Source organism: Mustela nivalis (assembly GCF_964662115.1).
Source record: "Mustela nivalis genome assembly, chromosome: 14".
Classification (NCBI taxonomy): Eukaryota; Metazoa; Chordata; class Mammalia; order Carnivora; family Mustelidae; genus Mustela; species Mustela nivalis.
The window spans coordinates 3,675,943-3,690,913 of record NC_139033.1 but is presented as its reverse complement, the minus strand read 5'-3'; the positions used below and the strand labels follow the sequence as shown (position 1 = coordinate 3,690,913).

The following is a 14,971-nucleotide window of genomic DNA, read 5'->3' as shown; positions in this document are numbered from 1 at the left end:
TTTATTCAATTCACCATTTTTCTTTTTTCTTTTTGGATTATGAAATGTGACTAAAAGAAGATGGCCTTATAGCACATTTCAAAGGCAACTATATTAATCAATGACAATTTACAAACTATTCTCCTTCTTTTTATATATGGCATTATTTGGATATCCTCAAAAGAATTCTCAGAATGGACATCTCAAAGTTTAAAGACTGGTTATATTATGAAACGAGAAAAATCATTTCTGTAGTGAGGAATTCTGTACTTGGAACCTCTCTGGATCTAACAATGTAGAGCACAAATACCTTGTTTTTATATTTCACTTAGTAACTTACAAAGCATTTGCACATGTACTATCTCACTGAATCCTTGCAACAACTCTTCGGAGTAGGACAGGCATAACCACTGTACAGAATACAATACTGTGACTCAAAGACAAGACTAGGATCACAGTTCATCAGAGATAAAAATCACCCTCAAAGAAAAAATTTCCCAATTCAAAGAAACCAGAACGGAATTAGATCCTCGTATTTTAGAATTTTGATTTCAAACAAAAATTTAACCAGGGGAATTGGCAGAACTGAATACTTCTTGAGCAACCAATTATATTCAATATAATTCACAAACACAGAAAAACCAAGTAGAGCACATCTCTACTTTAGCACACTCTGGGTTTTTATCCCTTAGCGGTTCTTCACTATCCGTACCAGAACTCCAAAATAGAGATTCTCAAGTCTCCTTACCAAATTAGGGTGACACCTAAAAACCAAGAAATGGGATTTTCTATTAGGTCTCTACTAGGCTTATATATATTAATTGGCCTAATACCTTAAAAATATTTTCTAACCTAACTTTTCAAAGGTGCTCAATCTAGTCTAATCACAGCTAATGCATGGGTCTGTTTTAAGCTGTGGCCCTAGTGAGACCTGTTAATAAAATCTGGGAGGTAAGAATTCATTGTGAGGATCCTGGGGACTAACTGTAGATTTTCCCTATAAAACTGAATTTGGGGGGCGCCTGGGTGGCTCAGTGGGTTAAGCTGCTGCCTTCAGCTCAGGTCATGATCTCGGGGTCCTGGGATCGAGTCCCGCATTGGGCTCTCTGCTCAGCAGGGAGCCTGCTTCCCTCTCTCTCTCTCTCTGCCTGCCTCTCCGACTACTTGTGATTTCTCTCTGTCAAATAAATAAATAAAATCTTAAAAAAAAAAAAAAAACTGAATTTGGTACCTGAAGCCCCTCTAGACACCTAAGAGACTAAAACTACAGAAGAAGAGCATTCTACCTCTAATTTTTTAAGTGAGGATTGGAAAATATTACAGAAACTTGTTGCGAAGTTGTAAAAATTTATTGATTTATACATACAACATATAAAACCACTATTTCCTTTAACTCCCAAGAAGCAACCATTAAACTCCAGAAAACATATTCTAGAATTTAACAAATCAAGTCATACTTATGGCTCTACTGCTGGGGACAGCAATCACATAAGGCTCAGATGCCAAATGTAGCCAAGAGTATTTGGTTAGACGCCCTCCTCTTAGAACATCCCCTGATTTTCTAAGAGATGATTTGGTGAAACAGGAGAATGATAAAAACTAAGTTACTAATGTTGAAGTAAAATACAGTTACACAGAGCTCCGTTAATGCCTCAATTCGTGGCATTTGTCATCTCTAAAATAAATGGTCACATAGAAATCTGTTCTAAGAAATGCATGGACATTAGGCATTTTAACTCATAACACCATTTGGGAAATTAAAAGCTGATATGGTTACAGACTCTCCGGCTTCCCTCTCCCCCATCCCCAGGCTTCATAAGAAACCCTGAGGGAAATGATTTCAGTACAAATTTCTGGTCTTAGTTTTGGTTAATTTCAGTCTGAATCACGCATCACCAAACCATTATTATACCACCTTAACTATAAGCAAAACATGTTTTTAAAGTGAGCAAATCTGAAGTCTATAATGCTAGACACCCATTTTCTTTTCTTTTTTTTACAGATTTTATTTATTTATTTATTTGTCAGAGAGAGAGAGAAGAGAGAGAACAAGCAGGCAGAGTGGCAGGCAGAGGCAGAGAGAGAAGCAGGCTCCCTGCAGAGCAAGGAGCCCGATGTGGGACTTGATCCCAGGACCCTGGGATCACCACCCGGACTGAAGGCAGTGGCTTAACCGACTGAGCCACCCAGGCATCCCAAGACACACATTTTCTTTCTTTCTTTTTTTTTTTAAATTTCTTTTCAGCGGTAACAGTATTGATTGTTTTTGCACCACACCCAGTGCTCCATGCAATCCGTACCCTCTCTAATACCCACCACCTGGTTCCCCCAACCTCCCACCCCCCGCCCCTTCAAAACCCTCAGATTGTTTTTCAGAGTCCATAGTCTCTCATGGTTCACCTCCGCTTCCAATTTCCCTCAACTCACTTCTCCTCTTCATCCCCCCTTGTCCTCCATGCTATTTGTTGAAACTCCACAAATAAGTGAAACCATATGATAACTGACTCTCTCTGCTTTACTTATTTCACTTAGCATAATCTCTTCCAGTCTCATCCATGTTGCTACAAAAGTTGGGTATTCGTCCTTTCTGATGGAGGCATAATACTCCATAGTGTATATGGACCACATCTTCCTTATCCATTCATCCATTGAAGGGCATTTTGGTTCTTTCCACAGTTTGGCGACCGTGGCCATTGCTGCTATAAAGATTGGGGTACACATGGCCCTTCTTTTCACTACATCTGTATCTTTGGGGTAAATACCCAGTAGCAAGACACACATTTTCAACTAAATAGTTTCTCTCTGAAAAACCTGCATAAGGGGGCCGCTGGGTGGCTCAGTAGGTTAAAAACTTGCATAGGATGCAAAGATCACAAGATACAAAGAACAGATATGTTCATCAAGAGATACAATGATAATACACAACAGTAATTGCAGGGAAGCAACTTCCATCAAGTTCTAGAGATCTGTGTTATTTCTCATTCTCAGGTGTAGCACTATTTGCAAATACCCAGCAGGGTAAAGCCCATTATCATCACAGTATATTACCTCAATATAATGCAATCCTCAGAGTAGATCTTAGGATACTTAGCCCAGGGGGAAGCGTTCTCACTCATTTGTTCAGTAAATATTTACCAGCTACCCACTACATGCCAGGCACTCAAGAGAGTACCCAAATAGAAAGATTCTGTGTCACTGTGCAACTTTTAATTTGTTTATTGTCTGTCAACCCTTAGAGACACACAAGATGAGACTATGATGAGCACACTGAGAAACCTGGATTTTATTCCAAGTATGAACACTGAAGAGTTTTAAGCAGAGGACAGGCACAATCTAAGTTAAACTGTCAGAAGACCACTCAGAGGTGCCTGAGTGGCTCCACTGGTTAAGCAACTGCCTTCGGCTCAGGTCAGAATCCTGGAGTCCCGGGATCAAGTCCTGCTTTGGGCTCCTAGCACCATGGGGAGTCTGTTTCTCCCTCTGACCTTCTCCCCTCTCATGCTCTCTCTCACTCTCTCTCCCTCTCAAATAAATAAATAAGATCTTTAAAAAAAAAAAAAAAAAAGTCCACTGAGCAGAATGGCCATCATGTGGAGAATGGGGAAAGGGAGACCCAGAGAGGAGGCTAACAGGGAACTCAAGCAAAAGTTGGGCTGGCTTAGAGGAGTGATTGTGGAAATGAAGTTGACAGATTCAGTGACAGAATCTTCACATTAAACAGTCTTGACTTTGAGCCCTTTCACCATTTACATGTTATTTGGCAAGTTACTTAAATTCCTTGAGCCTCAGTTTCCTTACTTAGCAATTCTTTAAAGCTAACACTCAGAAAACACACAATAAAATATTATGATACTACTCTGGTAACAAAATTCATCTCGACGAAGTTAACATGTACTTATTTCCTTTTCTTTCCACACCAATATTAATCCTAACGTAAATCATTTTTACCACCAAGACTGAAGTACTGCACTGACTCCATCAAGAGAGAAGTTCCTTTAAAAAAAAGAGAGAGAGAGAGAGACAAGTTCCTGTTTTCCACAGAACTTTTGCTAAAATAAAGCTCACAAATATATATTGAGCAAGGTGTTTTTCTCAAATTAATAAAAATCTAGTTTGCACCTTCTATTTGTGTTTTCACATGAGTTCTTTTTCTTCCTCAGTATACAAGTAGAAAGAACACAAGATGAATCTTGTGGGTACATGGTGATAAAGACTGTGGTGTTACTACCAATTATTTTAATTCCATCTGTCAATAGCTTTTATTTAAAACTTTATTAAGGATGGCATTACTCATTCTTACAGCACTGTGACACCAGGAACCTAAGTTACCAAAAGCTCTCTTTTATAAGTACAAGGATTTTAATAAATACTTATCTATCTGTAGTTTTTCCCTTACACTTAAAATATTCTTTCAACAAAGGAAGAACCACCGTCTAAACCTATCATATTCAGTCAGCGTGTTTTAAGTAGAAGCTACGGGCAAGACAATGTGCTAAGTATATGGGAGGACAAAGGGTAGCTAGCATAACAGTGTCCTTTCCCTCAAGGAGTTTACAATCTAATGAAGAAGCTAGGTACTCACACAAGTAAAAGAAGGAAAGATGCAGACTACAAGTATCCAAAACAAAGAGATCACTTTCAGTTGGGGTGTTCAGAAAATACTTCTCAGCTATGTGGAATTTCAGGTGAACCTTGGGTAATGGGATTTTGAAAGAATTTGCTGGAAGAAAGCGTGATGAGGAAAACAACTTTCAAAGACAAGAATTTTGTTTTTCAGAGTTGGTGCCCAGCCATTTTACAGTATGATTATCTGTAATAACACCCAGAGTCTGGACATTTAGATAACGATTTGAGTTTAGGAGGCCCACAAGCCTCTGCTTTGCTTTTCCCCGGGGCACCTTTAAAAATAACCTCTAGAAGTAAGACCCCCAATTACTGACTTCCACCTCCATCATCTTATAAGTAATAGGTGTTTGCTACCCTATTCTGTATCTCCTGTTTGTGACCTGGGACAGAGGACTGCCCTTTCCCTGGCTCACTGAGCCTCACGACTTCAGTTACCAGGATCAACCAGTCTAGAAGCAGATGATTCTCCTCCTTACGTATTGTCCTTGGGTTGATAGCAGCCTAATGCTATGTCACAGTGCGTATGTCATTCATCTCACTTCATCTCATCACATAAGCATTTTATCAGGTCGTATGTTACAAGGGTGAATACAGTACAATAAGGTATTTTGAGGCCACGTTCACATAACTTTTATCACAGTGTATTGTTGTTGTTTTATTATTTGTTATTAATCTCTTACAAGGCCTAAATTATAACTTGAACTTTACCACAGGCATGTACATATAGAGAAAACACAGTACATATAGGGCTCTATACTACCCTCAACCTCTGGCATCCACTGGAATCCCGGCATGTAAACCCCACAGATAACGGGGGCTATTGTACTTCCACTGTATGGGTGTACTGAAACTGCATCTACAACTGCAATGACCCCCTGGATTTCCCTTCCCCAAAGTGGGAGCTCAGATGCTGAGAAAACTACCTGCCAACTACCTGAGAGGCTTGTGCCCCCTCATTCATCAGGTCATAATCTTCATATTCTTAATTCAGCACACCCATTCTGGCTTCTCAACACAGAAAGCAAGCACGAGAAACCAGAAAACTGCATGAACAAAGTGTATTAGTTTTCATAAATTAACTTTTTATTATAAAAAATGTAAACATGGCAATAAACCTCCAAGTACTCATCACTAAGCTTCAACAATCACCACCGCATGGCCAATTTTGCTTTATAATTTACATATCATTATTTGACAATCCTGGGGCACGTGGCTGGCTCAATCAGTGGAACTTTTGACTCTTGATCTTAGGATTGTGTTTGAGCCCCATTTAAGTGTAGAGATTCTAAAAACAAAATCTTTAAAAAGAAAAGAAAAGAAAAGCCTAAGGAACCTATTTTCATTCTTCTAACATCTACTTTCTACATTCTTCACTGACTTCATCCTCAGACAAATCTATACTACCACAATAGCCCCCACAAGGTTGATTTTCCTAAAGGCCACATACAAATGAGTGAAGTACAAGTCTGTTTAAAAAAAAAAAAAAATCAACTTCTAGGAACAGTGACAAAGATACTGCAAAACGAGAGATAATCCAAAACTCAGTTCACAAGTACTTTTGGAATACCTTTTCCACACTTATATTACAAGGAGAATGAAAACAATGATGTGGGAATTTGTGTCAAATGAAATAAAGCATCACAGGTGAAGTATCTCAGACAAATCCATTTGGTCTCCTCAGCCTAAGCTTCCTCCTCCATAAAACAGAATGATCACCTACCTCAGGGACTGGTGAGAATTAAACGTGTACCTTACATGGATAATTACCTATGGTAACTATCAGAACCTAGAATGCTCTTTGGTTTCCCAATCGTCCCTCCTCAAACACCTCCCTCTCTCAAGATGCTGTAAAAACTTTCACCATCTCAAAACTTGCCAAAGGTGGCAGGCTAATAACCATTCTGATTTCAAGAAGCTTCTTTGCCTATAAAGCAAAAGCAGCTAAGATTTGAAGTATTTCAGAAGGATAAATATTATAAAATACCAAACTTCACAAAGTAGTCTCCCCTTAACTAGTACAGCTGTCCAACATCATATAGTGTGTGGCCAAAATATCTAGCAAAACATGTTCATTTTCCCCACTTCTTGGCCCCTGTGTTTACCCCTTCAACCATCCAGTCTCTGTATGGCACAATAAAAGCAGAAGGGCAGCCATCAGAACTCTCAGCTGGGCCAGTCAGTGTTAAGAGCTCAAGATGAGTTAGTTAAGTTAGTTATGGGACTTAATTTGGTCCATAAGAAAGCTCAAACTGTGATCTTGTGTTCCATTAGTACCTGCTAAAGAGAGACAGCTCACTGCTGCTCAAAACTATCCAATTAGTTAACACTTTTAAAAATACATTTGCAGTCACAACTGTTCACCAATGTTTTAATTCTTCTTTTAGTGTTACTTTTTGCAGACTCTGTTATCTTCTTTTTGAGCACTGATGTTCCCTTCTGAATTATCATCTTCCATCACTAACCCTCTTTCCCTATGTGAAGACACAATGAGTTCCTAACTTACCTATCATAACCTCAACCACCACAAAACATCTACTCCGTTAAAGCCCTCTACCTAAAACCATTCTTCATTTTCATGTATTACCCATTTCTTTGCTGTTTCCCTAGCTATAATGTAATAAAATGCAACACTTTACAGTTTGCCGTGTGCTTTGTAAAGTTATTCATTTAATCTTTACCACCTACGAAAAAGGCAATTCCCTATCTAATAGGTAAGGGAAGGGGAACAGAGAACTTACTCTCCTGCCCAGTTACAAAGCAAGTCAGTGATGAACAGGACTTCCAAACAAAGTCTTCCAACTCCGAAAGCCATGCTCTTCCCAATTGTGTTTTTTCTAACAAGGGAAAGCAGTACAATTCCGTCCCAAATCACGTTTGCTTGGAAGAGTAAAACCATCTTCAAACAATCTCTCTAGATTGCAACCAGGTTTCCCATCCCACACTTATCATTCCATTTCTTCCTTCCTTAACCTCCGGTTATTACTTCCTCCCCACTGTCCGATTTCCACTCTTCAAGGAAACTATCATCATCCTTCAACCCCTCCTGCAATTATTCCACCTCCACATGCTAAAGGGAGGCCTCTCAGTCCCCTCTCTACAAACATTGCACTCCCTTCTCAGGATAGGTAAGCTCTCACTCCATAAGCCGCAGAATACACTTCTCAATCCTTAACAATCTATTTAATAACTTTAGAAGTCCCATAAAAATGGACATAACTAGTAGATCTTCCATTTCCATACTTGAACCAGGGCAGCAGGCCACTTTAAATTCTGAAGAAGAGAGTACCAATCCTCACAAAGATTCTACTCATGCCTCACTGCCATCAACAACTTCCTTTCCAGAACGTGGTTATCCAAACAGGATCCCCTTCCAACCTCTTCACGAGGGACTCCCCTCCATGGTTCCCAAGACACTCCTTCCGCAGTTTTCCTTCGGTTACACCCGAGCTTCTGCCCACCTTACCAACTCTCCCTTCACTCAGCCAGCCCGGCGCTAATAAGCAGCGGCCCCCAGTTAGACGGCTCCTCCTCCCTCACAACTTCCAAGTTCAGACTCTTATCACCTGTTTTCCCCACCAGCTTCCTCGCAACCCGGTGGCCCACCCTTGTCCCGACCCGCCTCTGCCCACCCCTTCAACCCTCCTGCCCAGAAGCCACCCCCTCAAGTTAGTTCCGGGGTGCCCACAGGATTCAACTTCCCATCCGTGGGCTTCCCACCTTTGGGGTCATGCTCCCCTTCTCCATCACCTGCTCCGCCCATGACCAGATGACATCCGCCGCGGCCGCCGCCGCCTCCATCCCCTGTCTTGGACTCTGGGTCCCCGGGCGCTGACCGCCCGCCACTAGGGCCAGCCGCCCCCTCTGGTGGGGACGAGGGGGGCGTGCACCCCCAACCCGCGCCCCCCCAACGCGCACCTGTTCCTCCTCCTCCTCTCCCCCACCCCCCGCCGGCCGCGCCGGCGCCCCGACCCCCACCTGCGCCGCGCCCCGGCCTCCCAAGCCCCGCACTCACCACGAGTAGGTCTGCTCCGCCATGGCGCTGACTCTCGTGGGCTCCGCTGCAGGCTCTGGCCGGGCCCGGCGGCGCGGGAACGAACGGGCGGCGGGCTCGCTCCGGCCGGGAGCGGAAGGCGCGGCCGCGGCCCGGCGCTCGGTCGCTGGTTTGCACGGCGGGCGGGCCGGGAAGGCGTCTGGCGGGGAGAGGCCGGGTTCCGAGGCGGCCCCGCGCCCTGGGCCCCGGGGCGGGGCGGGCTCCGCTCTCGGCCTCCCTCACCCGCGGCGGCGGCGGCGGCTCCGCTGCGGCTCTAAACCCAACATGGCGGCGGCGGCGGCGGCGCTGAGAACAAGGGGGCCCCGGGGCGGGCGAGCAGCGAGAGGGCCCCGCGCTCACTGCGCGCTGGGCCACCGGAGCGCCGCGCTAAAGCGGCGGCGGCGGCGGCCGGGGGACATGGCCGGCGGGCGGAGGCGGCGGCGGCTGAGGGGGGCGCTAGGCGGTGAGGCGAGGCCGCTCGGCTCACACCCGCTGAGAGGAGGAGAGGAGGGGGCGGGGGCCAGCTTTGGCCCCGCGCGGGTCACGTGCCCAAAACACGCTCACGTGACGCGCTCGCCCCGCCCCTCGCGCCGGGCCCTTGCGCGAGACGTCGGTTTGCTGGTTCGAGGCGACTGTTGCTCGCACAGCTTCTGGCGGTTGGGCCGCCTTCCGCCGCTTGGTGCCGCCTCCTCCGCACGCCGAGCAGTAGCCTCAGGCCCCTTCCCCTTCCCCTTTCAGGGGCTGCAGCAACCAGCCAATCAGGAGCACCGATGCGGGTCCGCTGGCTGCCACTCAGCTGTCAGTCGTCAATCAACAGTGTGCGGGCCAAGCGTCCCCCAACTGTCAGTCAACCTGTCAGTCAGTAATCAGATCGCTGCATCCCTTGGTTCGTTTGTTCCTTGGTTCATTCATTCGTCTAGCAAACGTTCCATGCAGCCAACCTTTATTGCGCCAGGCTCTGTGCCAGGGCCTCAGGGTGACAACTCGAATACCCCATACCTGCCTTCATTTAATCAATCAACAGATATTTATTGGGCACAAACCACTTATCAATTGATTCTGCTGTATCTCTGCCCTCCAGGACCTTACATTCTAGAGGAAGAGACATAGTCCAGGCCAACATATAGATGAAGATAATTTCAGATGCTAAGTTTCACGAAGTTGATAACTCCCAGATAATGGGGCAGAATGTGTATGAATGGTCAAGGAAGGCCTAGTTGAGGAGATGATATTTGAGCTGACCCTGAAGGATGAGAAGGAGCCGGTCATGCAGGAGCAAAAAGCTCAGGGAACTACCCATGGGCATGACTGGAGGCAGGCACGAAGTAAACGTAATAGGGCTAGACCGGAGACCAGCAGAGTGAGTCTGGGGCATAGGAGAACAGAGGAGAGAGAGACGTATTGAGCCTCTGGGCATTGGGGATGCTTCTCCAAGACCACTCTAGTGGTCTCCTAGGAGGAAAGACATTCTACGAAGAGAGAATGGCATGAGGCAAGGCCCAAAGATATGAAGGCCTAGAGTGACCTTGGATCCAGGAGTGGGATAGACGGTTTGTGCTGGCGAGTATCGAGAGAAGGGACTGTTAAGTTGCTCTGAAGTGAGATTCTGAAGGGCCAAGCCAAGCCTCCTTGCTGGCTACTGTGTTCATGAGTGAAAATGATCAGTGCAGCTCCATGTTTGAGAAGCATGCTTGAGCAACAGACACACTAGCTCCCCAGACCCAGTCTCCACTGGGAGCAGAGCTCGCACACGGGAAATCAGCATATTCAAGCTCCACGCTGCTTGCCCAATTTCAGGCCCAATTTCAGCTAGCAGATCTAGCCCTGCTCCTGTTTCCCAGGACCTGCCCAGGCTTACAGGGAACACCACACCCTGAATCTATCTCCAAATGGATCAGTTGGCCATTGCCCATACATCTGCTGCTTGCCTGTTGCCCAAGGGGAACCCATTAATGAGAAAGCCAAGTACACTTTTCCTTCAGGAGGAATCTCTCCTTCTTCCTCCTTCCCCTACTGCCAGGTGCCAGGACCAGTCAGGTTCAGCATGTTTCCTGAAGTTCCACCAGAGAGGCCTGGGAAACAGCCAACTGATAAGATCAAAGTCCCAAAGAGGGTTGAAGGCAGGGTCCCAAGAAAATACCAGGTCCTTCCTCTGACCATTGGCAGAAAGATACCAACCTGCAAATATCTGTCCAGCCATAAACACCACTGGATGTAGGGATATCACAGGGAAATAGGAAGGCAGAGAGCCTAAATTCTTGCTGTTTGTTTAGCTCTTACAGATTTGCCAGGTGTTTTTACAGAACAGCAGCTATCCCCTTAAATGTGACACACAGTCATCCTGAGTCTCAAAGGAGCATGAGTGAGGCTCCAGGCCCCATGGGACAGGTCAGAAACCATAGGTACAAGTGGCTTTGAGAAGTGCAGAAGCTTCTTGTCTGGAAGGCTAAGAACAAAACAGACCAGACATGTCACTAATGAGACAAAAAGAGACATAGAGCCTTCAGGCAATTCGCTTGGATTTCACTCCCAGTGAGTCACTAAAAGCAAAGCCAAGTGAAAAGTTGTTGGTATCGGGTGGATGGGCCACGGGGCGCTGAGGGAAGAAAGTCTAGGTCGTCCCAGAAGCAATGGGACCATTCTTTGCACTGAGAAATATATGGTAGAAGAAAGGAGGGAGAAGAGGTTGAAGTGAAGGTATGGGGTCAGAAATGAGAAGAAACGTTTTCTTCTCTCCATCTAAACCAGAGACCCTCAAGATGTCTCTTGGGTATACATGTGAATGTAGATTGTATAAGAAACATGTAACGGCCTAGGAGCATGTCCATGCCACAGAGACCCTGTGTATGTGGTCCTAGGAAGATGGAACGTGAGCCCAGAGACTAGTGGCTTGAGCTTCTCAGGCTAAAGTGGCCAAGATGTAGAAGGCACATCCAGGTCCTGGATGGGCTCTCTGCAGGCCTAAAGGCCAGACTGAAATAAAGGTTATAGTCTGTTCAGCCTGGGGAACTCGGGAGTGACTCTCGTCCCCCGGCCAGCAACACTCAGCTCCAAGCTGGAGATGTCCCAGATGTATCTATGGCACCTCTGGGCCGCAGCAGGGTAGTCAGGTGTCCTTGGCAGGAGAAAGATGCAGGCGTTGGCCTCCCCCATGAGGGATGCCTGACTTCTTCCCCACCCCACCACACCCCACCCCTGCCCTGAAGGTGAGAGAGCCACATTTTATGCAATGTTTGTTGAAAGAAGCGATGGAAGTTCCTCTAATTATGGCCACAGTAATTATAGGATTGCTTCTTCTACCAAATGTGTTCAAAAGAGACTTGGTGAGTCTCCCCAAGACGCGTCATCTGCCTTGGGCACAGACTCTTGGGAGCAGGCTTTTCGGGTCTGCCTGGGCTGAGTAGGCACTACTAAGAGGGCCAAAGGCTTGGGTCTGACTGGTCCCTGCCTGCCTCACCAGCCCATTTTCATCTCTATCCTCCACTTCTCTCAGCCCCCCTGCTCCCCTCCACACACACTGGCATGCACACGTACACACACTGTCTATTTACATTCCACAGTGACCAGCCTGTAGCTTCCCAATGGGCTCTGATCCTTTTTGTTTCCAGATCTCTGATCAAGCCCAGGAGGCATTTCCATTCCTTCTTAACTGCTGCCCCTCATTTTGAGGCTTGGCTTCTATGTCACCTCCTCTGGGAGGGAAGTCTAACTTGACCAAACCTAGGCAACCTTAAAGACTCTTCCCCAGAATTCCCCCCAGATCCCTGAATGTACATGTATGCAATGTACATGTACTACTTAACACAGCAAACTCTCCCTGTCATGGCTTGTTTACTTGTCATTCTCTCCCTCTGGATTGGGATGCCTTGAGGGAAGGAGCTATGGCGTCTTGCCAGTTACACCGTCAGTTCCCAGCACAGAAGTCAGCTCAGAGTAGAAGCTCAAACACTGTGAAATGAATGAATGTTGGAGTGAGCAAGAGGGCAAACCCGGTTTCGAAACAGGACAACTGGTTTCGCCTGATATTCCCATGATTCTCTCCATGATCTCGTCCATAATTAGCATACCCTCCTGTCCCCGGAAACCCACTTCCTGACTGAGAATGAGAATCCTTCAAGGCAGATAAATCTCTATTAGAGACACAATGGGAAGAAGACAGAAGATCGGAAGTATAGGTTTAGGAATGTGGTGAACTTGGGGCGCCTGGGTGGCTCAGTGGGTTGAAGCCTCTGCCTTCAGCTCAGGTCATGATCCCAGAGTCCTGGGATCGAGCCCCACAGGGTCCTGGGATCGAGTCCCACATCGGGCTCTCTGCTCAGCAGGGAGCCTGCTTCCCCACCCCCTGCCTGTCTTTCTGCCTACTTGTGATCTCTATCCATCAAATAAATAAGTAAAATCTTTAAAAATATTTTAAAAAAAAGGAATGTGGTGAGCCACATTCTTTTGACCATGGGTCTTTTAAAATTTTTTTCATTTTTTTAGAGCAGTTTTAGGTTTAAAGAAAAATTTACAAGGCTTCCCACATACTCCCTCCCCCTTCAACACACAGTTTCCCTCATTATTTATATCTTGCATTAGTGTGGCACATTTATTACAGTGAATGGGCCAGTAATGGTATGTCATTATTAACTAAAATCCATAGTTCACATTAGGCTTCAGTTTCTTAAAATCTTTTTAAAGAATAATCTCTATACCCAACATGGGACTCAAACTCACAACCCTGAGATCAAGAGTTACATGCTCTGAGTCAGACAGGTGCTCCAAGGTTTCACTTTTTGTGTTGTACAATTCTGTGGGTTTTGACAGAGATATAATGATACATATCCACAATTATAGTGTCATACAGAATAGAATAGTTTCCCTGCACTGAAAATCCCCTGTGCTTCCCTCACTCATCCCTCCCTCCCTCCCTCCAAACCCCTGGTAGCTTTTTACGGTCCCTGTGAGTTTAACCTTTTCCAGAAGGTCCTATAGTTGGCATCATATTGCCTTTTCAGATTGACTTTTTTCACTCAGCAATATACTTTTAAGGTTCCTCCATGTCTTTTGGAGGCTTCAAAGTTTTTTTTTTTTTAAGATTTTATTTATTTACTTGACATAGCAAGAGAGATCACAAGTAGGCAGAGAGGCAGGCAGAGAGAGAGGGAAGCAGGCTCCCTGCCGAGCAGAGAGGCCAATGTGGGACTCGATCCCAGGACCCTGAGATCATGACCTGAGCTGAAGGCAGAGGCTTAACCCACTGAGCCTCCCAGGTGCCCCTTCAAAATTCATTTTATCACTAATATTCCATTGTATCAATGTACCTGTGTTTGTTTATCTACTCACCTACTAAAGGACATTTTGGATGCTTCCAGGTTTGGGCAAGTGTGCTTAAAGCAGCTATAAATATCTGCGTGCAAGTTTTTGTGTGGACATATGTTTTCAACTTATTTCAGAATATCATGAATTTTTTAGAGGTGTGTTGTTTAATTTCCAAATATTTGGGGGCTTTCCCAGGTATCTTATTGCTGCTGATTTCTAATTTAATTCTACTGTGGTCAACGAATATATTCCATGAGATTTTAACCTTCTGAGATGGGTTAAAACTTGTTTATAACTCAGGCTAGGGCTTATTTTGATGAATATTCTATGTGCACTTGAAAAGTGTTTGTATTCTATTATTTGAGGTGCAATATTCTGTAAATGTCAATTAAATCAAGGTAGCTGATAATGTCCTTACTAGGTTTTTTTTTTTTGGTCTAGTAATTGATTTTTCATATCAATCTTTGAGAAGTATTAAAATTTCTGATTAAGGGGTGCCTGGGTGGCTCAGTCAGTTAAGCGTCCAACTCTTGGTTTCAGCTCAGGTCATGATCTCAGGGTTGTGAGATTGAGCCCCACATTGAGTTTGGGGCTCAGTTTTGGGCTCCCTCTGCCCCTCTTGCTCATGTTCTCTCTCTCTCAAATAAATATATATTTTAAAAATAAATAAAATAAAATAAAATCTGTAATTATAATTACGAGTTTGTTTACTTCTCCCTTTAATCCTATCCATTTCTGCTTTGCATATCTGAATCTCTGTGATTAGGTTAACACACACTTAAAGTTGTCCTATCTTCCTGTTGAAGTGTGTCTCTTCTATCATTGTGAAATATCTCTGTTACAGTCTTTGCTTTTTTTTTTTTTAAAGATTTTTTTTTAAGATTTTAATTATTTACTTGACAGAGAGAAATCACAAGTAGGGGGAGAGGCATGCAGAGAGAGAGGGAAGCAGGCTCCCTGCTGAGCAGAGAACCTGATGCAGGACTCGATCCCAGGACCCTGAGATCATGACCTGAGCCGAAGGCAGCGGCTTAA

The 14,971-nt window shown here is 44.9% G+C and overlaps 1 protein-coding gene across 1 annotated transcript in view; it reads right to left on the bottom strand.

Annotated features, from left to right (window-relative positions):
- The window catches only part of SPPL3 (signal peptide peptidase like 3), a 149,312-nt gene extending 140,146 nt beyond the window's left edge, over positions 1-9,166 (bottom strand). Inside the window, exon 1 of the mRNA XM_082699679.1 lies at positions 8,618-9,166. Within this exon, the coding sequence (XP_082555805.1) occupies positions 8,618-8,640 (23 nt within the window). The 5' untranslated portion in view covers positions 8,641-9,166. The remainder of the gene's footprint in view (positions 1-8,617) is intronic.
- Between the last annotated feature and the right edge of the window lie 5,805 nt (positions 9,167-14,971).